The sequence below is a fragment of the Nicotiana tabacum genome, chromosome 2 (genome assembly GCF_000715075.1).
Source record: "Nicotiana tabacum cultivar K326 chromosome 2, ASM71507v2, whole genome shotgun sequence".
NCBI lineage: Eukaryota > Viridiplantae > Streptophyta > Magnoliopsida > Solanales > Solanaceae > Nicotiana > Nicotiana tabacum.
Genome location: NC_134081.1, coordinates 76,351,539 through 76,377,749, shown reverse-complemented (window position 1 = coordinate 76,377,749; position 26,211 = coordinate 76,351,539). Strand labels below are relative to the sequence as shown.

The 26,211-nt window shown below is 37.5% G+C and overlaps 2 protein-coding genes across 2 annotated transcripts; both read left to right on the top strand.

Moving 5' to 3' along the window:
* The first annotated feature begins 6,761 nt into the window (after positions 1–6,761).
* Positions 6,762–20,517, top strand: LOC107804187 (uncharacterized). Its single transcript, XM_075234687.1, has 11 exons — positions 6,762–7,084; positions 7,819–9,968; positions 11,097–11,789; positions 12,131–12,799; positions 13,800–15,144; positions 16,747–17,096; positions 17,182–17,379; positions 18,776–18,933; positions 19,145–19,236; positions 19,313–19,419; positions 20,207–20,517. Exons 1-10 carry the CDS (start codon positions 6,904–6,906, stop codon positions 19,354–19,356), a joined length of 5,880 nt encoding a protein of 1,959 aa, XP_075090788.1. The 5' UTR covers positions 6,762–6,903; the 3' UTR covers positions 19,357–19,419; positions 20,207–20,517.
* A 1,680-nt stretch (positions 20,518–22,197) lies between these two features.
* Positions 22,198–24,555, top strand: LOC107804184 (putative L-type lectin-domain containing receptor kinase S.7). Its single transcript, XM_016628028.2, has one exon. It carries the CDS (start codon positions 22,436–22,438, stop codon positions 24,449–24,451), a length of 2,016 nt encoding a protein of 671 aa, XP_016483514.2. The 5' UTR covers positions 22,198–22,435; the 3' UTR covers positions 24,452–24,555.
* Positions 24,556–26,211: the final 1,656 nt, after the last annotated feature.

Genomic DNA, 26,211 nt, shown 5'->3' with positions numbered 1-26,211 from the left:
ACTTTAAAATTATTCGAATCCAAACTACATATGTCACACATCTTGAGTCTCAAAACTGAAATGCTAATTGAGCAAGAGATATAGATTTATTTTTAAATTAATTCAAAGTATCAGTTTACTCACACTATATGTATACCCCATCTCTTTCTATATTATTTCCTCTACTGTGAAATTTTGTATAATTATTTCATTTATACGAAAGTTTGACTTTAAATTTCCATTTAAATTAACTATATAATAATTTAAATTATAATTTATATTTTTTATTTATTTTTTGGAATTATATCAATTGTCTATATTTTTTTAGTTTTAACTATTATAACGGTTTTAAATACGTGTATCTTATCCATATAGTATTACTTATCTCATTATTATTTAAAAAAATTCTCTTCTCAAAGATCAAATAACTCTTATTTTTCGATATACCTCTACTACTGAAATTATTTATTTACGTATTTTATCTTCTTTTATTGATTCCTTGTTCATGTTATTGCATTACCCATAATTTAGAGTTGTTCATATTATTGTCCACAACTCCCATTAACAGATAAATTTAGTTTTTTTTTCTTGTAATAAAAATTATTATTCACTACTTTTTTTATTTAACAACTCAAATTAATACTTAAATTTTTTAGAAATATTTTTGAGTATTCTTTATTTTATACTTCAGCTTAATAGATTAGTGGTACTTGTAGTATGTACTGATAATACCCTCTCTCTCTCTCTCTCTCTCTCTCTCTCTCTCTCTCTCTATATATATATATATATATATATATATATATATATATATATATATATATATATATATATATATATATATATATATATCTTTCAATTTAATTTTTTTTTTTGTCAAAACCTTAACATACGATAGTTGGCTATATCATTATAAAAATATTATCTTTCTTTCCGTTCAGAAAATATACGATTTCATTGGTTTGTTTGGGTAAATTTTTATTTAATTTTAAGTTTGAAATATTTTAGGATTTCTTACATAGTTCAAATAATGAATGGTTTAGTAAGAAAACTTTAATTATATTTAAAGTCCTAGATATTTTTAAAAAAAATTCAAATTTATTCAATATAAAATATATTTTTAAAGAATAAAAATAGCGAACGACACTCCGTTAAGAGCTTTTGTGTTTTTAATATAAGTGAGATGGAATTGCTTTAAGAGTCGGGCTATCAAATAACCAAGCATATGAGTGTAATTAAATAAAAATATAATTAAAATATTTATCGATTAAATGGTGTAAATTTAGGAATTTTGAGGTATTACGTCACGAATTAGGTACTAAACAAAGAGAATGTCTAACAAGCGGTTTGGATGTTTATTACCCATTGTATCGTATTGTATTGTTACTATAAATACAATGCTTATATTTTTGTTACTTAAAATTTATTGTATCGTTTTATTAAATTCATCGGTAAGTAACAATAAAGAGTCCCATTTTATAGAGCAAAATTCATTTATAGCCCATCGGCCCAAACATATAACACTCGATAACCCAAAAATTGTAATATATATTTTATAGCCCAAAAGTAATTCTAGTGGCTAGCCCAAAATTATTAACTAAGAGGCTCAGATCTGCAAAGACAGATGCGGAAAGACAGGCGACCACGCCATGGCTGCAAAGACAGACCTCACCGCCGATCGTCGTAGATGCTCCGCCGCTTCAATCACCGCCATCATCGACTGTTTCAACCCATCAATTATTGTTTCCAAATTCCGAAGCTTCCCCATCAACAAGCAATCCACCTCTTTTCATCTATGATTTTAGCTTCTTCAATTTCCCCCTTACTTTAGTGTTAATTCTTGGCCTATTGAGTCAGTGTTACTGCTTTCAATGGATGCGGAGACATAACTTTAGGATCTGATTATTGGTTAGATCTGTGATTCTTTGAGAATTGAAGAATGGGAAAAGGGGAAGGTAGAGAAGTGAAAATGCGTGAGTTTGTGAAGAGAAGTGTGGTATTTGTTGTAAATCATTGAAATCGGCCAAAAAGCGTTGCTACCAAATGGGAAAGAAGACTAGGAAGAAAGGAAGCTTGAACTAGCCATGTGTTTACAACACGTGTGAAAGATCTGTAACTATGCCGGGAACAATGTGGCAAGTATTAAGCGGGTTGTCAATTCATTTTAATTATTCAGTTATTAATTAAATATTTATATATATACTAAATATACTGTCACTATACAAAAAATATATAAAATAGACTGTTATTATACAAGAAATATACAAAATAGACTATCACTATACAATTTATATATAATAGACCGTCACTATACAAAATATATACAAAATAGACTGTCACTATACAAAAATATACTAAATAGACTGTCACTATACAATTTATATATACTAGACTGTCACTATACAAAATAGACTGTCACTATACAAAAAATATATAAAATAGACATTTCGGGTTATTAGATACAATATGTTTGGGCGGAAGGACCATTTAGTATAAGTGGAAAAAATATGTGCTATTAAAATTTTGAAGGGTTATAGAGTTTAGTTTTCTCCATTTTATATAACGACCGATTTAGATATGGTAGGATCGGTATTGTATTTTGCTTCCATTTCTCCCCATACTTATTATTTGATATTTTTTTTCCCTTCTTGTCTATGGCAAACATCTCTACTTTATATTTCTGGCTAGTATTTTATTCTCGTATTCTTGTGGCCTTTACCAGCAAAATGATCTTCTCCCCTTATTGTATATACAAGAAAAATAAGGTATCTTATTGTTTTATTTATCTATTTTCACCTTCATGGGAAATAACATTTTTTTCGGAGGAAAACAAATCTATTTCCTCTTCAAATTTTCGGAAACGAAATATGAAAGAAACTTAGCTTTACTTGGAGAAAAAAAATGAGGTCTTTGTCTTTTCATATTCTTTTGTTTCCCTCTCCTATTTTGTAGGAAAAATTATTTTTTCTTCGAAATTTCGGAAAAGAAAATAATGACAGAGACAATTTGAAGGAACCTAGTTAGCAAGTTAATGTTTTTTTGTCTTAGATTATTTTTATGAGAACTATTAATAAACGAGCATATCTACATATATATATATATATATATATATATATATATATATATATTTATTTATTTATTTATTTATTTATTTATTTACAACGATCAAGGATATTTAAAAAACTTATCAATTATTGAATTATATTAAATTACATTAAATGATATAACAACAACAACAAACCCATTATGTTCCCAACATGTGGGGTTTGGGGAGGGTAGTCTGTACACAGACCTTAACTCTACCTAATGCAGGTAGAGAGGTTATTTTCAATAGACCCTCGGCTCGGAAAGGTTGAGAAGAAGAAGAAGAAGAAGAAGAAGAGCAAAAAAGGAAGAGAGAAGGAAGAGAGGGAAAAAAGAGGGAGATAAAGGATAAATAGTACCAAATAATAGCAACAGGGAATACAATACCTGAGACGAACAAAACCACATAATGCAATAAAAATCTAAGAATATGAAGGGACATGCGTGCAACTAAGACTATCGGTGAGCAACTAAAAAACTACCCACTAACCTTCTACCCTAATTCTCGATCTCCACACCCTCCTATCCAGGGTCATGTCCTCATTGAGCTAAAGCAGCGCTATTTCCTGTCTAATCACCTCTCCCAGTACTTCTTATGCCTACCTCGACCTCTTCTCAAACTCGCCATGACCAACTTCCACACCTCCTAACAGAAGCATCAATTTTTCTCCTCTTAACATGTCTGAACCATCTCAACCTTGACTCCCGCATCTTGTCCTCCACGGAGGCTACTCCCACTCTGTCCTGGAAAGCTTCATTCTTAATCTTATCTCTCCCAATATACCCACGCATCCATCTCAACATCCTCATCTCTGCTACTTTCATCTTTTGCACGTGGGAGTTCTTGACTAGCCAACACTCAACCCCATACAGCATAGTCGGTCAAACAACCACTCTATAAAACTTACCCTTAAGTCTTGGCGGTACATTCTTATCACATAAAATACCGGAAGAGAGCCTTCATTTCATCCATCCCTCTCCGATGCGATGTGCGGCATCTTCGTTAATCTCCCCGTTACCTTGGATAATAGACCTGAGATACTTAAAACTAGCTCTCTTGGGGATAAATTGAGCATCGAGCTTTACCTATACGTCTGCTTCATGGGTTCCGTCACTGAATTTGTACTCCAAGTATTCTGTTTTGGTTTTGCTCAACTTGAAACCTTTAGACTCCAAGGTCTGTCTCCAAACCTCCAACCTCGCGTTAACTCCGCTTCACGTCTCGTCAATCAACACTATATTATCGGCAAATAACATGCACCAAGGCACATCCCCTTGGATGTGTCGCGATAGTACATCCATCGCCAAAGCAAATAAAAATGAGCTAAGAGCCGATCCTTGGTGCAACCCCATAACAACAGGGAAATGCTCCGAGTCACCACCCACATTCCTCACCCGAGTCTTAGCATAATCATATATATCCTTAATCACCCTAATGTACGCTACCGGAACACTGCTAGCCTCCAAACACCTCCACAGAACCTCCATCGGGACTTTATCGTACGCTTTCTCAAGGTCATTAAATACCATATGCAAGTCCTTCTTGCTCTCCCTGTACTGCTTGACTAAGCTCCTTATCAGATGAATCGCTTCCGTAATCGAACACCCTAGCATAAATTCAAACTGATTCTCGAAAATAGACACCCACCTCCTCACCCTGGCCTCCACCACCATCTCCCAAACCTTTGTAGTGTGAATCAATATCTTGATACCCCTATAATTGTTGTAATTTTGGATATCACCATTGTTCTTGTACAACAGAACCATCGTACTCCACCTACATTCTTCGGGCATCTTCTTCGTCCTGGAAATAACCTTAAACAACCCAGTGAGCCACTCCAAGCATGCTCGCCCCGCACTTTTCCAGAATTCCACCGGAATTTCGTCTGGCCCTGTCGCTCTGCCCCTGCACACCTTACACATCGCCCCTTCCACCTCCCCTACCTTAATTCGCCTACAGTACCCAAAATCCCGCCGACTCTAGGAGTTCTCCAACTCACCCAGCACAATGCTTCTATCCCCCTCCTCGTTCAACAGTTTATGGAAGTATGTCTTCCATCTTCTTCTTCTAATAAGTGTCTCCTCCATCAATACTTTGCCATCCTCGCCCTTGATGCACTTGACTTGGTCTAAGTCAGGGGCCTTCCTTTCCCTCACCTTGGCCAACCGGTACAACTTCTTGTCCCCGCCTTTGCCCCCCCGCTCCTCGTACAAACGAGCAAATGCCACGTTCTTAACCGTCGTAACTGCTAACTCTGCCTTTTTTCTTTGCCTTTCTGTAATACTCTCGATAAGTCCTTCTTTCCTCCTCGTTTGTACTCTCCACTAGCTTCAAATAAGCACCTTTCTTGATTTTCACTTTACCTTGGACCTCTTTATTCCACCACCATTCCCCTTTATGACCCCAGAAAAGCCCTTCGTAACCCCTAAGATTTATCTAGCAGCTCCCCTAATGTAATTCGCAGTCGTGAACACATACTAGACACGTCCCCCATACTAATCCAAGCCCTCAAAGCTAGCAACTTCTCCCCTAACTCATGAACTTTGTCCTTGGTCAAGTTACCCCACTTGATCTTAAGTTGCCTGCACACCGCCCCATCCTCCTACTCCTCTTGATCTCCAGGTCCATAACTATGAGCCTAAGTTGGGTCGTGAGGTGCTCACTTGGGATGACCTTGCAATCAATGCACATACCTTTATCGCATTTCCTGCAGAGAAGATAGTCAACATGAGTCTTGCCCATCAAATTCCGGAAAGTGACCAGGTGCTCCTCCCTCTTCGGGAAAATCGAGTTAGCTATAACCAAATCAAAAATTCTAGCAAAATCCAACAGTGAAGTACCTCCCTCATTCCTATCCCCAAAATCGAACCCGCCGTGCACATCATCATAAACCCTAGCACTAGTCCCAATATGGCTATTGAAATCTCCGCCAATGAACAACTTCTCAGTGTGCGGGATACTACGCGCCACCTCGTCCAAATCCTCCCATAATTGCTTCTTGGCCTCCTAGTCCAAACCTACCCCGAGGATACACTAATCGCGTTTACAATAAAACCACCAACTACAAGCTTAATACTCATCAACCTATCGTTTACCCTCCTAACCTCGACCACGAGCTCTTTGAGGTCCCTGTCAACTAAAGTATCTACCCCGTTCTTACCCCCAGCGCTTCCTGAGTACCATAGTTTAAACCCGTCTACATCCCGTGCCCTAGTACCCTTCCATCTAGTCTCTTGAACACACACTATGTTGATCTTACTCTTCTGAAGAATCTTACCTAATTCTATAGAATTCTCCGTCAACATCCCAGTGTTCCAGGACCCAACTCTCAACCTAGAGGCTTTCTTACCCCCCTTCCCACTCCTGGACCCCACCCCTAGTCCCACCCGAGGACATGATCTTACTCTCAAATCGTTCACTACTGCCACTATAAGCAACAAGTATTAGGTAAACACCCAAACAAGGTGTACGCTATGTTCCGCCAAATAAATTACATTAAATGATATAATTTATTTAAATATTATATTTATAAAATAATATTATATTATAATAAAACACAATATAAAATCATACATACATTACGAAAGGATGAGTAACAACCACCAAACAAGGTGTACGGTATTATACCAATGGTAAAGCATTTGGGATCCCCGATGCCATTTATTAATCTTTCAGAAAATAGGAGGCTACGACGTCGTTCGGTATCCAGCAAAATTTGAAAATGCCATCCGCGCTCACGCCAAAGTGATCTCCATTCCTCTTCCTCAAACGTTCACTCTACACTCCCCCTCCACAGAGTCACCGGACGGCGTAGATTCGACGGTAATGCGGTGTCGTTTGGGATGAACATGTCGACGGTGGAGAATCTGTTCGTACAAATCTTCGAGAGGAAGAATCGGATCATCGAACAAGTCAAGCAACAAACCGAACTGTATAGCCAACACCTCGCTTCTAAACTTATAATCGAAGGAATTACTCCTCCTCCATGGCTCTTGAATAATCACCAGTCGTCAAATCCTCAAGGTACTTTTTCATTTCAAGCTTTTGCTTGTATATATATGCCAATTTCTGCTGTTCCACTTTTCTAGGGTTCCGTTGTCCCAATTAGGCGAATGCAAGAATAGGATTCAGTTCAACCATTACCTTTGGCTCGACTTCCATATACATAGTTAAATATTAATTTTCTTTTGTAGGAAATTCAACAGTAGAATCGTTTTTACCGTACGACCTGGTATAAGCCTGGTATTTTTTTTTCCCGGATAAATATAATGATTGGTAAGTGACCTCATTTATCTGTTGTAATTGGAGCTTTTGAAGTTCGAACAGCAAATAGTTAAGGATTTTCATGTGCCCCCAGGGCTTAGTTCAAGTTGCAAAGGTTGAGGGACTTGGGACTTAGGTCACGAGTTCGAGCCCTGCACCATGCGAACTGAGCCTGATATTTAAGTGGAGAAGCTAGAGGAGCGGTCCCATTATCCCCGAGTTTCGAAGGCTGCAGTTGGTCCTAAGAATTGGCCCCACACGTTCACAAAAAAAGGAGTTAAGAATTTTCATGTTTCTTCACTCTTCCCCTTTTTCTACTGTTCGGTACAGCTAAAACATGCTTGTTTATGTCCTCTTTGTGATCTTGCTGGTTTTCAAACACAAATTATAAAGAAAACCACAGTTTATCCAAAAAAGTGTCTTTTTTTCATGTTTTGGCTTTGTTGAAGGAACACTTAGATGACATTGTCTCTGTCTCTCTCATTTTTTGCCAGAGCTGAACAAAGAAGAGCTGATTTCTGAAATTTTAGTTCCACGGCCACGGGCACCTACTGTGCGCCATGCCAGTGCTCGTTGCTCATTGAACAAGAGGCCAGTTGTCACAGATGACAACGAAGATCTGTATCATGGAACATTCTCTGAGATTCATACTTCTGACAAAGGCCTTTACCACGCAGATGGGACAGCTAATAAAGTTGTAGATCCTGATAATAACCAGGAATATGCTCTGAAAAGTGTTCCCGAGCTTGATGTAAGTGTTAACTCTCCCCTAGATCAGACGGATACAAGATTCCAGAACAATTTTAATGATCTGGACCTGTCACTAGCTAGAATACAAAGGTCTAAGTCTAGGCAAAAGGCTCTTCAGCTTCGTAATAGTGCACAAGGGGAAGCGGAGGGCTGCTCCAGTCAGCAGAAAAATTGTGATGTTGCTCCTATAGGGATTGGTCTCTCTGCTCCTGAACGTGTTAATCTCAATTATGAGTTAGAGATATTGTCTGAACCTTGTGTAGTTAGTAATGGTAGTGGCGGGTTGAGGGAATCAGCTAAAAGAAATCATGAAGGCCAAGAAAGGGACATCAATTTACATACCGGTGAGAATTCTAAGCATAAAACATCTGCCAAGCAACTTGAGTGTGTGAAAATTCATACAAAAAAAGTGGATAGCTTATCTGATGTTGCTGAGAAAAGTCATACAAAAAAAGTGGATAACTCTTTTGCTACAGCTCAGAAAAGCCATTCAAGCCACAGACGTAGCTGCAATTTTGCTTCCAAAGGTATCAATTTGTCTGCCTCTGCTTCTCAACTAATTGATTTTTCCAACAAGTCAGACCAGTTGTTGGAATCTTTTCCTGTTGGTAGTGAAGCTATCAAGTTAAAGGAATTTGTAGAAGTACACCAACATGAGGGGATTCAAAATAGGGTCACAAGGTCCAGAAGTAATGCCAAACAACTGAACTGTATAAATGATTCTCTTAAAGTGGATGGTTCGGCTGACGTAGTTCAAAAAGATGGTTATACCCAAGCAAGCTCTACAGGTGGTGTGTCAGGTAGGTCATTGGAAGTGACTAATACATCTAATGCTCACAAGCCAATAGTCAAAAGCTACCTGGAAACTAAGAAGAAGACTGACATTTGTTGTGGTAGGATCACAAGATCCAAGAGTATGGCCAAAAAATTGCCTTGTCCGTTTGATGATTCACATGGCACTATATCTGTATTCTCAGATAGGGTGAGCACTGATGTTTTGGCTACAGCAATTGGTGGATCATCAGAAGTGTTATATGACAATCCTGGTTCTTTGAAATCAGTTAAACCTTCTCTTGGACTGGACCAGAAAAGCAAAAAGACACAAAATAACATTGGCAATGAAGTCATAACAGAGCCTGTTGATACTTCCACTGTTGCTGGTTCTGGAGGTGCCCATTCTATGTCTGCTGATTCAGAGAAGTCTTCCAAAGAAAATGACGAAACTCATTGTCCAACAGGCAGTAAATCGATCATCCCTTGCTCTGATAACAATGACACCCATAATCAGCAAGTAAACACTGAAGCTGCGATGGAAGGATCTTCCACTTCTAGGTCTAGAACCAGCAATTCTGACCCAGAAGTGGGAATGGAATGTCTGGTTGCCAATCCTTCACCTGATTGTTTTGTGCCAATGAAGCCAAAACAACTTCACTTTGATGACATGGAAAAGTGTAACCTGAAGAGGAGCTTTACTAACTTTGAGGAGAAGAGCTTGAAACCAATAGATGATATTTCCAATAACTCACTAGAACCAACCTCACAAAAGAAGATGTCTGGCAGCCCTGTAGATAACAGATTTTCTTGGGAAGAGTCAACACCCGAGCAGGAAATTTCAAGTAAGTTAGACGGCGTTCCAGGGAGTTCTTTTGCTTCGAAAATCAGAGACCCAACTGGTACCGGAATGAATGGCTGTGCATCAGACATGAACGGACATCTTGCATCAGGGAATAGTATATATGAGTCAAGGGGCAGACCATGTTCTCGGCAATCTCCTTATTTGCATGATGATAAGACACTGTCAAATGATGTTGGTCGTTATGATGCAGAGACTCAGCATGTTAAACTCAATCTAAAAGAGTCACATCATTCTGTGATAGAACGCCACCTAGAAGTGGTATGCTCCACACTTATGTTTTTCTTACATGCATTCTTTTTTGGCTTCAGGCTATCTTGGTAAAAGCTGCATGACAAAGTAATATGTTCCTAATATCTATGTAGTACATTTTTATGTTTAAACTTCATTATCTATCTTTAGGATATCATGGAGTGTATTAACAGTTTTATGGTGTATGATCTCTTGATTTGGCATCGGGACGTCCTTATGATAGATCTGCAATTGCTTGATGTATATTATGTAGTGACATTTATAAACTTTTTGCTACTCCTAATCTTAGAACTATGTATTTCAGTAGGCATATATGTTTTACTTTGCCAACTTTTAGACGCCTGCAGATTCTGAATCTGATTAAGTAGCTTTGATTTAATAATTCGGAAGATGATCATCTACTACTTAATTAAGGTGATTTTTGTGCGTTTTGCTTTGTCTTTTCTTTATACCTAGTTATGAGTTTGTTAGGTTTGTTCCGAATGCGGATGACTTACTTAAGACTTGAAAGAGAGTATCTATATCATGATGTGATCACACTTACACTCGAGCCATATTTCTGGTAGATATGTACTGGTTTTGACCTACTTCATATATGCCTGATACACAAAGTCATGCTGTGTAACTCATCCCTGAAATTAATAGTGGTACTAGCATCATTGTTTTCATTCAAAGTTTGGGCAGGAACTCCAGTAACTCATAGGAACTTGATATTCTATATTCGGCAACACCTTGGAGTCCTTTCCAATTTTTAGTCAAGCGGAGAAAAGGTAGATGGTTGCCTCTTTCTTTATATTAGGGGTGTAGGCCCTTCTTTTGGCTGCTACATGAAGAAGCTGTTTGAGCTTAGAACCTGCTTTTCTTGCAATACGACTTTTTATTTCAGAAGGAAAAGCACTAACACATGCTCCTCTATTATGCAAGTTCAATCAATTTATTCCCTGAATGAAATTTTTGGATCTTTTATGTAGTTTATATTTGTTTTGAGTAGTAAACACAGAATTTACACAATTTTTGTGGTATCCAGGCAGAACAATGCTCTGCTGACATCTAACTCAATTTTTAGTTAGCAAGAGAAAGTTAAGCACTGCTTTCAACCTTATCTGAGTCTGAGCTTTTTCTCCCATGGCTGGACAGGGAGGTAACAGTTGTGACAGGAATGCTCAATGTCTATCTGCATCTTATGTTGCCAACACCAAAATTGCTGCAACACCTCATATCTCAAGTTTGACTAAAAAGGTGACTGGAGATTCCCAGGATTGCTTGGCGAAGAACTTTGAAATTGAAGATCCGACTTCCATTTCCCCAGATGCGAAGAGACAGTCTTGCATGCCAAATGATCCAAATTTAACTTGTTTTAATGGTGAAAACAGTGATGGAGATGTTACCATCAAGTGCAACGTTGATAGAGATTCCCATCAGAAGGAGAATGACATGGTTACGTGTAGTCCCCTACAATCTGGTCACAGTGATAATGAGAATGTCAATCTCTCCATATCAAGTGATATTGAAAATGCAAGGGTGCTGTCACTGTTTGATGGCAGATTCAGATCTGCTAAGATGGATTCATGGCCACAAGTTAAGAGGAAAAAAATTGAAGATAAGCAAGCTAATTGCTTTTCTGATTGTCCAAAATCTGAAATGTCAAAGCTTTACCGGATACAGATGGATGCTATCAGCTTAAACTTCAATACCATTCAAGAAAAATCAGGCAATGTTGTGGAACATACACCTTTCAGAGTCAAGAGTTCTAATTCAGGTATATCCGAGAAGATAAACTGTCATTTGAAAGAAGGAGCACCTTCCTCGCCAAAGCTGCAAAAAGAAGTGGTACGTGAAGAAGCTGTTTGAGCTTAAAACCTGCTTTTCTTGCAATGCAGCCTTTTATTTCAGTAAGAAAAACACTAGTGTGTGCTCCTTTTATTATGCATGTCCAATCGCTGTTCCTTGTATGAAATTTTTTGATCTTTTATGTAGTCTATGTTTGTTGTAATTAGTAAACACTCAGAATTTACAAATTTTCTGTGGTATCCAGGCAGAACAATGTTCTGCTGACATAGTGCTCGATTTTTGCTTAGCTATAGAAAGTTATGCTGACATAATGTTCTGCTGACATAGTGCTCGCTTTTAAGCTTATCTGAGGCTGAAATTTTTCCCTCATGGCTGGACAGGGAGGTAACAGTTGTGACAGGAATGCTTGTCTACCTGCATCTTATGTTGCTGAAACTGCTGCTGCACATAACATCTCAATTTTGGCCGACAAGGTGACTGGCAAGTCTCAGGATTGCTTGGTGAAGGAACTTGAAATTGAAGATCTGACTTCCATTTCCCAAGATACAAAGAGACAGTCTAGTATGCCAAATGATCCAAATTTATGTTGTTTTGATGGTGAAAATAGTCATAGAGGCGTGTGTGTGAAGAGTGATATGGATAGGGATGCCCATCTGAAAGAGAATGACATGCCTACGTGGAGTCCCCAACAATCTGGACGCAATGACGAGCAGAATCTCTATCTTTCCGTATCAAGTGAAATTGAAAATTCAAGGGAGTCCTTGCTGTTTGATGGAAGATTCAGATCTGCTAAGCTGGATTCATGGCCACAAGTTAAGAGGAGAAGAATTGAAGATAAGCAAACTAAATGCTTTTCTGTTTGTCCAAACTCTCAAATGTCAAAGCTTTATCACATGCAGATGGATGCTATAACCATTCAAGAGCAATCAGACAGTGTTTTGGAACATACACCTTTCAGAGCCAAGAGTTCTGGTGTGGGTATATCCAAGAGGGAAAATTGTCCTTTGAGAGAAGGAATTAATTCCTTGCTGAAGCTGCAAAACGAAGTGGTACAGTACTTAAATTGAAGTTATTCCCTTGCATATTTAAAATGATGTTCACATTCTTTTGTGTACACAAGTAGACTTCATTGGTGTATATCATACTTTAATGGGACAAGGTTTAGGAGTAAGAATTTCCTATTGCACTGCCTTTTTCCAATTTGTTTTGCTGGGAAACAAAATCTTATTTTGCAAGCTCCATCCCGCACTACAAATTGAATTATTGCGAAAAATTTCTTCATCTCTTCTTACCATTTACTGCTATTTTCTTGAAGCACATGATCATTCTGATAATAGCTGTGACTCTTCCATTATAGGCAGACCTACAGCAAAGGATTTTTGCATGCATCTCTTTACATTATCTACTGTTTTTTGTTTGGGGCACATGTCACATTGATTGCTGATAATAGCCGTGACTTTCAAGTAAACCTCTCTTTTGTAGTTATACTTGTATTTTCTTGTTTGGGCGACCTACAAATTGTTTTGAAACACACAAATATTCGCTCAAGTCAGATCGATTCATTAAAGAAGGGAATAAAGGATAAGAAACAGAGGAAGGCCTTATTTTATTTTTAGCCGACTATTATCTTTTTTATTAGGGGAACAGGGTGGGGGGGGGGGGAGATGGGAAGGAGTACCATGCTCTGAAAAATAGCTATCCATGTTAGTGTGTTTGCTTTTGGCAATTGTGACCTCAAGGGCAAATTAATGACTGCATGGAAGATGTAAAGTCCTGCCATCTTCTGCTTGTCATGAAGTCCATTTTGGCGGACTAATGTGTTCAGGTTGTTTGAGGACTCAAATTTCTTCAAGTCTAGTTTGATTTTTTCGAGGGCAAGTTGCTAAATCTGATCCGCTGCAAAGATCATCTACTGTATTGCACCTTGTAAAGAAAAAAACTAGGAATCCTTTCTGTGCTTATAATAATATTGCGATCTTTTTGCCATGACTCAGTTGGCTATCTTAACTTCCTCTAGGACATAATTTCTGCCATGTCACTTATCTGCAGGATGCGATATGTTTTAAACAGTTCGGGTCTGCTTCCTCTTCTGATGACAAACTGTTATGTGTATCCCATGTCTCAAGTTTGTTTCAAGAGCCAGCTGAAAAGGAACTGGAAACTGGAGAAGAACATGAACACCTTTCTGACGCTGAAAAATTCTCTGATGAACAAGACATTTCAGACTTGCTGCACCTTGAAAAGAATGTTAAGTTGGATAATCCTAAAGACTTGACTTGTTTGGAGAGAAAATCTCATACTGGAGACCAGAGCCTATATTCTCAATCATGTGTTTGCAGTTCTCCGCAAAATAAAGACTTGGATATCACCGATGCTGATCAATCTAAGCCTGTGCTTGAGGGTTTCATTATTGATGCCTCAACAGCAGATGGGGAAATGGATATTGCCCAATTTGGGATCAGCTATGATAACCTGAACTTTCCAAGCACAACAATTCAGCGTGCTAGCATTCTGGAGCGCATCTGCAAATCAGCTAGTGCAAATACACCCTTATCTCATCTCACATCTGCTTTTGGGTTGCACCATACTCAAAATCTATATCAATCTTTACCTAATGGGCTTCTTGAGCACCTGGATCTGAGGAGCACCTTCTTTCCAGAGGAGGATGTCAACAAACAGCTTAGGGCAAGTTATAGCTGTGTGGATGAAGTGAAAAATTCTGAACTGGAGATACCTTGTTCCGATTATCAATCTTCTTACCAATGTCAATTTGGAGGGAGGTCAGGGAGCCAATACCAGTCTCCTGTTGGGAAGTTTTGGGAAAGGATCTCGTCACATTCTACCAGTTCAGAGAAGCGTTTGAGCTCAAACCCGGAGCTCACGTGTTTCCCAATTGAGGAGGATCCCAATAGTAGTGAGGAGAATGAGGCTGCAGATGAGGTGGCTGGTAAAATCTGTGATGAATTTGATTCAACGGTAGTGAATAGTCATGTCAAAAGACTACCACTTGCTGATGTAACTGATTCATATCTGAATCTTCCTGCTTCAATCTCTGCAGCTGAGAGGTCTCATGCTAGGGGAAGTCTGGATTCTGTCAAGACAGATGCTAGCTGCACTGGGCATCATAATAAAGCCAAAAGAAAGCTTGGAAGTAGCTTAAAAAATATGAGTGGGGGGAAGGTAAAACAGAGTTATTTGATGGGTGCAAAAGGAATTAAACAAGGTAAGGAATCCCTTAGGAGGTCTAGTAGGTCAAAGTTATCAGCTAAATCGAGTTTTAAGAGCGAGAGACAGAAATTATCAGAAAAAGGGGCAAGACAGAACAACATTGTCTCAAATGTGACTTCATTTATACCACTAGTCCAACAGAAACAAGCAGCTGCTTTATGTACAGGTAAATTATCATTTTTTTTCTTCTTTTATAGCAAAATTTGGAACTATCCTTATAAATATAAAAAGAGGAAAAAAAGAATTTGTGAATAATCTTGATGACCTTTTGTAGCAGGACTTCTTGTTAGCATTAAATGGTATCTGTTAATCTCGGTAGAACTTAGCAACAACAACATACCTAGTGTAGTCCCACAAGTGGGGTCTGGGGAGGGTAGAGTGTACGCAGACCTTATCCACTACCTTTAAGAAGGCAGTGGGGCTGTTTCCGGTAGACCCTCGGCTAAGGAAAGATAAATGGAAATCGGTGGAACTTAGCATAGTAGGATATTGATGCAAGTGAATCAAGTTTTCTGTTGATGACTTAACGTGGTACTTAAACGATTAACTTTGGTGGTATTTTGCATCGATAAATCTGATCTCCCTGGACTTTGATTTTGGAGATCGGAAAATTCAGTGTTTTTTTTTTCCTCTGGAAAAAGTCCAGTGGTATTATCCAGTTGGCCTTTGGTTGTCATTGTAGCATCTCCTGTGCTCTTCTATGGAGTATCATGCTTCTACTATGCCTTGGGCATGTTATACCTTTTTTTCCCGTTGAGTATGTTATACCTGAACTTTGGGATTTTGAAGTTTGAAGCTTTACTGGCTCTTTCAGAAGTATTCAAGGTAATACCTGATTAGCCTTTGATTATGCGATAATAGCACCTCTATTCTGCTAAGAGAATAGCACATTTCTACAATTCTTTCAGAATTTACCCACTTTCAGCTGTTTATTTTGGTTGTGCCGTGGTGGTTGATGGGGGATGAATCTAAAATGCTACTAGCTTCTTCTTTCTTCTTTTTCTCTCCCAAAAAGATTGCTTTTGGTATTTCACTGTGTTATAGGAAGAAGTTAATAACAATCTTTACTTAGTGTGATTTTAATGTTTGCATTCTACAGGGACATAAATGAGGATTTAAAAACTAAAACAAGCTTCTTAGCAGAATATCACATTTGGTTGATGATACACTAGAGATATCAAAACTAGGTGGTGAGAATTTGTGCTTTTTTCTTTCACTGAATTCCAGGTAGAACTAGAGAAAAGTAGGACATGATGGAGGAAAAAGCTCTATTTAGGTGACACCAATTAGGCGGGATTAAGTTTTAGCCATGTTAGTATGTGTACTATAGGTCTAATATTTCTAGGAGTCTTCGAGTTCTAATAGAGATTTATATACCAGTAGAAAATAAGAGAATTTTTAGTTCCTTTTGTTTTTATTTGTGTTTTATATGATATTGGATAGAGAAGAGCTTAATGGAGCAACATGAAATTGATATACCCGACCCAAGCGACCTTGGCTAGCATGGGATTGAGGCATAGTTGTTGTTTTCTTTCACTGAACTGGATTCCCTTGTGATGATATATTGCAAGCCAAAGAAAATCAATCTTGAAGATTCAATGTGTTACTACCCCCACCTGTGCTTGTCTTGATCAGTAGTACAAGCTTTTCCCACCCACCTTTTCTCCTGCATGCCAAGTCAGATTATGCAAAATGAAGCTTGTGCATGATCAAGGGGCTGCTTTTTGATAGTACTGGTGTAATTACTAAGTTTTCTGTTATTCCACAGTAAAGAGAGACATCAAAGTAAAGGCTCTGGAAGCTGCTGAAGCTGCAAAACGCCTGGAAGAGAAAAAAGAGAACGAGCGTAAGATGAGGAAAGAAGCAATGAAGCATGAGCGGGCACGGTTGGAGGAAGAAAATTCAAAACAATTGGAATTACACAAGAAAAAGAAGGAAGAGGAAAAGAAGAAAAAGGAGGCTGATGCAATAACAAGGAAAAGGCTGAGGGAAGAAGAAGAGAAAAATGACAAGGAAAAGAAAAGAAAGCGAGTAGAAGAAGCACGACGACAGCAGAGAGAGCAGGAGGATAAAACTCATGCTAAAAGAGCAGAGAAAGGCAAAGGAATTCTCATTATTGTATGCAACATTCTTGTTTAAAACTCTGCCTTTTCTGCTTGTGTTTTGCTCTGCTGGCACTAATTATTGATTACTTTTGCTGTAGGACGAAAAGATGACGGGTAAAAAGAAATGTAATAGTGACGTGGAAAAGTGTCAAACAGAAAAAGAAAGAGTAGGAAAGACCTTCAAGAAGCAGGAGAGTGAACCCAAGCCGGCGGAACCTGTGATAAATGATTCATTTCAAGCAACAACACCACCAGGAAAATGTCACGTTTCTGACACTTCTGCTGATCATGAAAAGGTATGCATCTCCATAGAAACGTCTTAGCTAGTAGCTGATCAGTAGCTAAGTTCTTTACAAGTTCTGATTGTCCACGATGTGCACTTGCTTTTCTCTGCAGCATCACTATATTATCCCCACCCCACCAAGAAAAAAGTTATGATTGGCTGCTATCTGTAGGAACTAGGCTATCTATACCTTGTAACCCTGTTTGCATTGTAAGATTTGAGTTCCAAAATCCCAGGGGGCTTTTGTTTTGACACGTCTTCTTTCACTATTACTTTGAGCTCCCATCCTTCAATAGACACTCTCAAAGCATTGACTGTGCTCCCTAGCAAGTGTTTCCTGCCGAAACATCAACAATGAATCCAGTGTACTTGAAAAGGTCTCCTTTATTAGCAGTATACCAAAAAACGACAATCTTTACATACTCATTTGTCCTTGTTTCTTCCTTTCTCTTCCACTACTTTTTAGTATCTACTCCTCTATTTATCTGATTCATATCTAAGTTTCTCTAGTGGACAGGCTTTAATCTCTGCAGTCCAGCATGACTTTTGTCAAGAAGCAACCTAGCAAAGCATCATTAGAAAAAGAGAGAAACACATCCCATAGAGAAGCAAATTCCAGTTCATTTTGCAAGGATAGATCTTGCTTTGTCTAATAGACATTCACAAAATATTATGTATGAGATGCATATGCAATTCGCATATGTCATTCTACTCTGAAAGTGAAGTTAGTTGACATAAGGAAGCACAATCCGATAGTGCTGAGCAAGGAGTGGACTTAGGTCTGAAGCCTTTTTTTCGTATGCTACAAAATTGGTTGACTATTTATTATTGTGCCAAAGTCAAGGAGCTTACCTGCTTGTGATGCAACTGGGCTGTGTGCTGCTACTGCCCAAACAATCCTAGCCATTTTATTGTATTCTCTGAACTCTAGGCCTGCCCTCTTCCATTTTCTATTTTCTACAGAAACTTTCACAGGAGAAAGTTAAATGACAATGCATCCCATAGCAAGTTCATAATATAGATGAATAATGGCTTGTTATTTCTCCTTATCAAAAATGGCTATGTTATTTAATCACTATCTGCTAACAGAATTAGTGACAGTTCAATATTGTGCCAAATATAAAGAACTTACCTGATTGAGATACAAACAAGCGCTGTGCTGCTACTGCTCAAACTATTTGTAGCCTTTTGATCGTATTCTGGGATCTGTTAGGCATGCCCGTTTTCTATTTTCTTCAGAATTCTGAAGTTGTTAGGTTACAATCCATTTGGGACACTTGCCTTACCCGGGGAAAATCTTATATTTCACTAATTATAGAAAGAAGGCTTGTTTTATATTGTCTGATCCAATGTTCATAAATAGAGTTTTGCTTTCAGTCCTCACACTTGCATGCATTTTATTTGCATAGGCAACATGTGTATTGGGGAAACCTGATGCAAACACTGAATGCATTGCCAAGAAAAGTCAAGAGAAATCATATGAGATCTCACCGTATCAGTGCTCCGATGATGACGAGGATGAGGATGAAGATCTACCTATTCGAAAATTTGTTCCCTCTTGGGCCAGGTGATTAAATTAATTCTTTATTAGCACCTGAAGCAATAAATCTTCAGGTCTTGCTTTACATTATATTGTAAGCTGACCATTATGTTCGATAGTTACAAACAGTAGAGAAAATAATTTCTTAGATCCTCACTGAATATGTATTATTTAGCTTGTTATGTACCTGTTAACATTCTTCTTAACCAAAATTGGTTATTTCTTCTTGTTTATGCAGCAAACTCAGTGTGGCTGATGTCCTACCTCTGCAGCAAGCAATTGACCCTGATTCCATATTTCCCCCCGAAAGTTTCTGCAGTATGGATGAAGGTATCTTTTTCCACCTTATATTTAACATCTCATTTCTTCGATTGTTTTCAGAATTAGCAACTTTCTTTCTTTGTAGTACTTGTGCCCAGGAAGTTACAGAAGAGACATACGCCGATCTGATTATGTTTTCCTAGACTTCAAGAACTTGTTTATACAAGGCTAGTGCTTCTGCTCGAAGACAAGGTTGTCTCTTCTTTCCCATGCGAACTTGCCATTCATAGTTTCTTGTTTATGCTTGTCATAACCATATACTAGAATTGACTTCTGGTGTGAATTTGGAGAAGTTTCCCTGTCCTGTATGCCATACACTTTTTATGCTGTTAGCTATATCATCCGTTTCCTTAAACTTAAGACAGGAATTTGATCTCCTCTCTGTATTTTAGCTGCTGATTGGTCTTATTCGTTGCTGTTTCCACCCAGACTAAACTTGGGGGTAAAATAAAGAATTTTAGAGGGGAAAAACCCTTTCTTTTTTAATTGAAAATCCCCTTTTCTAACAATTAAGGTGAATTATGAAAATGTGATCATATCTATGCATCTAAAAGACTTTTATGAGGTTCTTGTGTGAGACAACCAATAAGTGGATTTCTTAGCCCATTTCTCCCATTCTGCTCCCCAACTCCATCCAGTTGTCGATCATACTATTTGTATCAATTTTATATTTAACTTCAATGTTATTTTCATCAAAAAATTTAATTATCTCCAGAACCTGATTTTTTCTCCTCACTGGTAATCTTTTCTTTTTCCATCTCACTGATAATCTGCCACTAAATTTCAAGGCATTGCTAGAAGCAATTCCCTAACTTACTTCGTGCACGTCTGTTATCAGATTAATCGTAAAACGGAATGCAGTAAATAAAGCCTGATTTCATCAGTCGTTTCTTTATCCAAGAAGTTTTTCTTCCATGCATTTATCTCATATCCAGGAAAAAAGCCATGAATTTACGAATCCTCTATTATTTTTTTGCAGGATTATATACATAAATTGTACATATGGAAAGGTGACTTGCTATGCAGCTCGGCAAAACAAGCTTTAACAGCTGTCCATGCTGTCGTTTTACCCCTTGAAATGTGCACTTCCAGTATCAGTGATTCAAAAACCTTTCCAATGTAAGTTGGCTTGAAATTTTTTGTAATATGGCAAGTAGTTTTGGTACATCATAACTTGATTTAAAAACAGAACTACAGTAATAGCAGTACTTGGCTGTCTTTTGTAGAATTTTAATATTTTCTTTGGACATATTTATTCGAAACGAGAAGATAATCACAAGTTGTTATGAATGAAATGGCCAAAGAAATCACAGCGGATGACACATTTGGGAAGTTAGTAAATAATGTGTGGAACCCGGGTTAGGAGCACGTAAGCGTGAATTGGGTGAGGTAAAGTAGTTAAAGAGCAGTAGAATAGGCAAAATTAGCTAGGGAATTGTGTTAAAAAGTCCGTTGATTCCAGTTTAATACGTTCAATTAGTGTTTGTAATTTGCTCAGTTTATTAGTGGAAGAATTTACTTTGGTTCAGTTCCAACTTGTGTTGTTCAGTAACGCTCCTTACATAATATTTTTGGTCGGAAAGTGGAAATATTGTGGGGTGCTCAGTGGGCACACCCTAGTTACAAAGTTGTTATCAATAAAGTGAAATCATTTCATCCCAAAATTTGGTGCAAGAGCTCAATGGAAGTGTCTCCAATTGTGTTTTAATTTTTGCAGAATCAAATGTGATTTTTTTATTGAGCTCCAACGGCTCTATGAGTGTAGTATTATAGACTCTTTAGATTAAACTAATTGGAAAGTCGATTCAATAATCACATGGTATTCAGTGTCATTGTTGATTATCGAGGCCATTGTTCCCTTTTGGTGATTCTCTGACACAACTTTCTAAGGTTTCATCACCTTTTACTGTGCTATTCGAGGATTGTGAGTTTGATTGCTTCTACCCATTGAGTTCACCCATATTAACATCTGTTAAGTTTATCTGCTAATAAATTCATTATAATTCTGCTAATAAATCAATTACTATAAAACAAAACAGTAGTAAATAATGCTTATAAGTAAAATAGTAAACTGTATCAATTGGCTAAATATTCTAGCCCTATTAAGGCGCATGACTTTATGACACATTAGTGTTAAATTAAAGCAACTCATTTGCAAAAGAAATTAGAAGTTAAACTTTCACAAAAATTGAGGAGCGAGCATTTTTTTTCACTTTGCTGGATCACTATAACTGACGCCATTGAATTTATTGCAATAGTACTCAACAATTACATTTGTTCAACACTACCTCGATTTTGTCCTTTGAATACATGTTCTAACAATTCTATCGCGAATTACATTTGTTCAACAATATACCTCGATTCTGTTCTTTGAATATCCGTTCTAACAATTCTATCGCCGTCTACTAAAACGATTGAAAATATTTTAAACAAAGTAAACATACAACATGCAAAAAGTTCATGCCCTTCTTTCATCTCTAAAGAAAGATTGTCTTTGAAAGTTTAGCCGTAAAAGTTAACAATAATTCAGAAAAATAAAGCTTCTTGACCGATTCAAAATACTTTTCGTTTTCCTTAAAGAGATGAACTCATGATAAGTAATTCGAGAAAATATGGTAGCAATCTACTAAGAGAATATAGGTGTATAGGAAGTACAATTATTCTTTCCATAATTTCTTTTATTTATTTTATTTATACAGCCAAAAAAACATGCACGAATTGGTCAAACTAACGGCTTGTTTTGAATTTCATTAAGTCCCAATGATAGAGATAAGTGGGACCTTATAGATTCACATCGAGTAAATACAACTGGGTCGTCTCTATACCATAATTACAAACATATCTAAATCCTAGATATGCAGTAGGGACCCCTCACTCCCAAAATTCGTCCGCTTTACCTATATTACCGTTATACACTTATTATAGTAAGCTCTATTATATTCTTCTCTTTTATATTCTTCATTCATTTTCTCTTTCTTACTTTTTAATATTTGTTTCATTAAACTCTTTCCTTCTTTCTTCAAACTTAAGAGAACCGACCAAAGGCGCCTATTTTCTTAACCGTTTATACCCCATTTTCCCATTCAGATTCCCACCATCTCCACTACCTCATCACTTTTTCTCCTATCTTCTCTTAACCCCAATATGTGTAAATTCAAGATTTCCTGTAATTCTTCATAACACTTGGATTTTATTTCAGTTGTCAACAATGAGTAAGCTTTTTTCTTGCTCCATTTTCTTCAGCTTCTTGTACTGTGCACTATTGGTATCATCACAAAATTGCAGCTTTGATTTGCAATCTTTTACACTGAGAAATTTCACACTTCTTGGAGATTCTTATCTCAGAAATGGGGTTGTGGGTCTAACAAGAGAGCTTCAAGTTCCATCTTCAAGCTCTGGTTCTCTCATTTACAACAACCCCATTTCATTCTTTGATCCAGAATCCAAAAAGACAGTTTCTTTTTCCACAAGATTTGCTTTTTCAGTCAATAACATCAATCCATCTTCATTTGGAGATGGTTTGGCTTTTTTCCTTTCACCTGATAATCAGACTTTAGGTAGTCCTGGTGGTTTCTTGGGTCTGGTTAATTCATCACAATTGACCAAGAACAAGTTTGTTGCTGTTGAGTTTGACACTAGGCAAGATTTACACTTTAATGATCCTGATGATAACCATGTAGGTCTTGATATAGATAGCCTTATCTCAATCAAGACTGCTAATGTAAAGTTGGCTGGTGTTGATCTCAAAAGTAGGAATTTGATTACTTCTTGGATTGATTACAAGAGTGAGGAAAAGCAGCTGTTTGTGTTCTTGAGTTACTCAAGTTCCAAGCCTAAAAAACCACTCTTGACTGTGGATATTGACCTGTCTGATTATCTAAAGGAGTTTATGTATGTGGGGTTTGCTGCTTCTACTGAGGGAAGCACTGAATTGCATTGTATTGAGAATTGGAGTTTTCAAACTTTTGGATTTAGTCCTATGAGGCCAAGGCATTATCCCCATAATGTGTCTGATAATTCTGTGTTAGTGAAACCCCCTACTATTCAGGAAGATTCTGACAATAAACATCATAAGAGGTTAGGTTTGGGTCTTGGAATTGCTGGTCCAGCTTTCTTTTGTGCTGTTCTTGTAGCTTTTGGTTGGATTTCTTTCAAGAAATGGAGGGGCCTTAACACAGAGAAGAATTTGACAGCTGAGCTTGTTACTGGACCAAGGCAGTTTAGCTACAAGGAACTGAGGTCAGCTACAAGAGGATTTCATTCAAGTAGGATCATAGGCAATGGCGCCTTTGGTACTGTTTACAAGGCCTTTTTCATGGATTCGAGCTCTATCGCTGCAGTGAAAAGATCTAAACACAGCCACGAAAGTAAAACTGAGTTCGGGGCTGAATTGTCGATCATAGCATGTTTAAGGCACAAGAATTTAGTTCAGTTGCAGGGGTGGTGCATTGAGAAGGGAGAATTACTTCTTGTCTATGACTTTATGCCTAATGGGAGTCTTGATAAGGTACTATACCAAGAATCTGAGAATGGGAATCCATTGAAATGGCCTTATAGGTATAATATAGCTGTTGGTTTGGCCTCTGTTCTGACTTATTTGCATCAAGAATGTGAGCAGCAAGTGATTCACAGAGATATAAAAGCCAGCAATATTATGCTTGATGTCAGCTACAACGCGAGGCTTGGCGATTTTGGGTTGGCAAGACTTATGGATCATGACAAGAGTCCGGTCTCGACTCTTACAGCTGGAACAATGGGATACCTTGCGCCTGAGTACCTTCAATATGGAAAGGCAACCGAGAAAACTGATGTTTTCAGCTATGGCGTGGTTATACTAGAAGTGGCTTGTGGGAGGAGGCCAATAGAGGGAGAAGGGAGTGGTCATGAAATGGTGAATTTGGTTGATTGGGTTTGGAGGCTATACTCTGAAGGTAGGATAATTGAAGCAGCCGACAATAGGCTAAATGGTGACTTCAAAGAGGAAGAGATGAGAAAGCTGCTACTTGTTGGTTTAAGCTGTGCAAATCCTGATAGTATGGAAAGACCTTGTATGAGAAGAGTATTTCAGATCCTCAACAATGAAGCTGAGCCTATCTTTGTTCCGAAAGTGAAACCGACGCTAACTTTCTCCACTAGTCTGCCTTTCAGTATTAATGACATTTTCTCAGACGACGAAGACAATGAGGCAGCACCAGAACCTGAGTTTGAAATCAGAGTAGATTGAAGTAAATGTCTTGTGAAGTTTCTGCAATATATAGCTAGAAATTCTTTCATTTTTTTGATGTCCGATTTTAATGAGAGCTGATATATACTATAGTTTTCACTATGTTTGACATGAGGGAAGCTAACTAGCTGAGTTCAAAGCCAATATATTGAACTCATATGCTCTTGTCCCTTTTCCTTAACTTTTTCAGTTGTTCAATCTAATCTGATTGACATGCCATTTCTTTCATCTTCTGCACCTTCTTCTTTTTTTCCCTTTTTACTGCTAACAGTAGTTATGAAAGTAGAACTAGCCGAAAAAAATGTTTGAAAATATCTGCTTATTCTGAGAAGAGTTGTTCATGTAATAGTGAGTTCTTCAAGATTATGCTGGACAGATGAAGAATGATTTCTTGTTAGTATTTGGATGACATTTGGTTTGTGTACTTGCAATGGCTTGGAAAGTTTAAGGCATCCTCCTTTTATACAATTTTTAGTATAATAAAATACTCAATAAGCAAAGCTAAATTTTGATCACATGACCTCTCATTATTGTAATGACTTTCAGTTCATCATTGTTTACCAGAGTATGCCATGTTAACATCGATCTTTTGGTTCAGAAGATATACTGGACATATGAAATATTAAAACTTGTTTCTCTTCAATTGTATCTATCTCCTCAAGAGTCAGACAGCAATTATGCACAAGTTGAAAATCGCTCTTCCTTTGTATAAAAAGTATTTACAGTGTAATTGCTGAAGGGTCAAATAAATGTGCTTAAAAGCAAAATTGATACAGAAATACGCTGTTATAAGCTTGCAGGTTGAGTTGTCCATAAACGACCATACAAACTTGCATTACTCCTCAAACTAGATGTCTTTTCAGCTATGTACCTATTGGGACTTTGAGCAAGTCAATATGCTGAACAAAGAAAACTATGCAACAGTGCTTGGACCAAAATAAGATAATATCTTCAGTTTGCCTATTAACTAGAAATGAAGGCTTGAAACTGAATAAAACTTCAGCAACATCCTTATTCAGCATTACTAGAACATCCTTTACCAATGCTACACTAATAAAGACTTGTAACGTTTTTTGTGTAGTGTAATGTAAGTTCACGTCCATTTAATTTACAGAACATGTATGTATCTACTCTCTAGAAACAGAACATTTAACAGCAATACAGTAATGACTTCTGGCTTGTGTTGTAGTAGGATTTAACAAAGCCCTTCTAGTTTGATGTGAACAACCGGAAATGTTTTTCACTCTTGGCTAATTTCTTAGCACATTAGATTATGTTCATTATGAATGTGAAATGTGTTAATCTTTGTTGAGGATCCGAAAAGGATATTTAAGTTCCGATTGGCAGAAGAAGAGAGAGCACATTCCAACAAACAGCAACATCATCATTTTGCTCATGACAGATTGTGCTCTCTCTCTTCTGTCAACAGAATTCCTCAAAGATTAATCTTTTCACATTCCTTCTATTCTGTCAAGCCAAAATTATAAGCATGATCTGAACTGATATATCCACTGACAAAACAAACAGTATATAAACATTTAGTTTATTTTCTTGCATGAGAAATGATGTTGGTTTTCTGGAATGATTCAAAAAAATAAATAAACAAGAGTTGATGACAAACTCTTGGACTAAAAGAGAATAAGCTTAGTAGCAGTAGCTAGAAAGAAATGAGGGGCATGAAGATGATGAATTACATCACATATAACAAATTTTTATAGAGAAAATGAGAAGACTGTAAGAGGTGGGTGGGGTCAGAGAAC

Bases quoted from the DNA above. Each gene is read 5' to 3' on its own strand.
- LOC107804187 (XM_075234687.1), top strand. From the start codon at position 6,904: ATGAACATGTCGACGGTGGAGAATCTGTTCGTACAAATCTTCGAGAGG. The intron at 9,969-11,096 runs GTATGCTCCACA...ATGGCTGGACAG, and splicing joins TAGAACGCCACCTAGAAGTG to GGAGGTAACAGTTGTGACAG. The intron at 18,934-19,144 runs GTGATTAAATTA...TTGTTTATGCAG, and splicing joins TTTGTTCCCTCTTGGGCCAG to CAAACTCAGTGTGGCTGATG.
- LOC107804184 (XM_016628028.2), top strand. From the start codon at position 22,436: ATGAGTAAGCTTTTTTCTTGCTCCATTTTCTTCAGCTTCTTGTACTGT.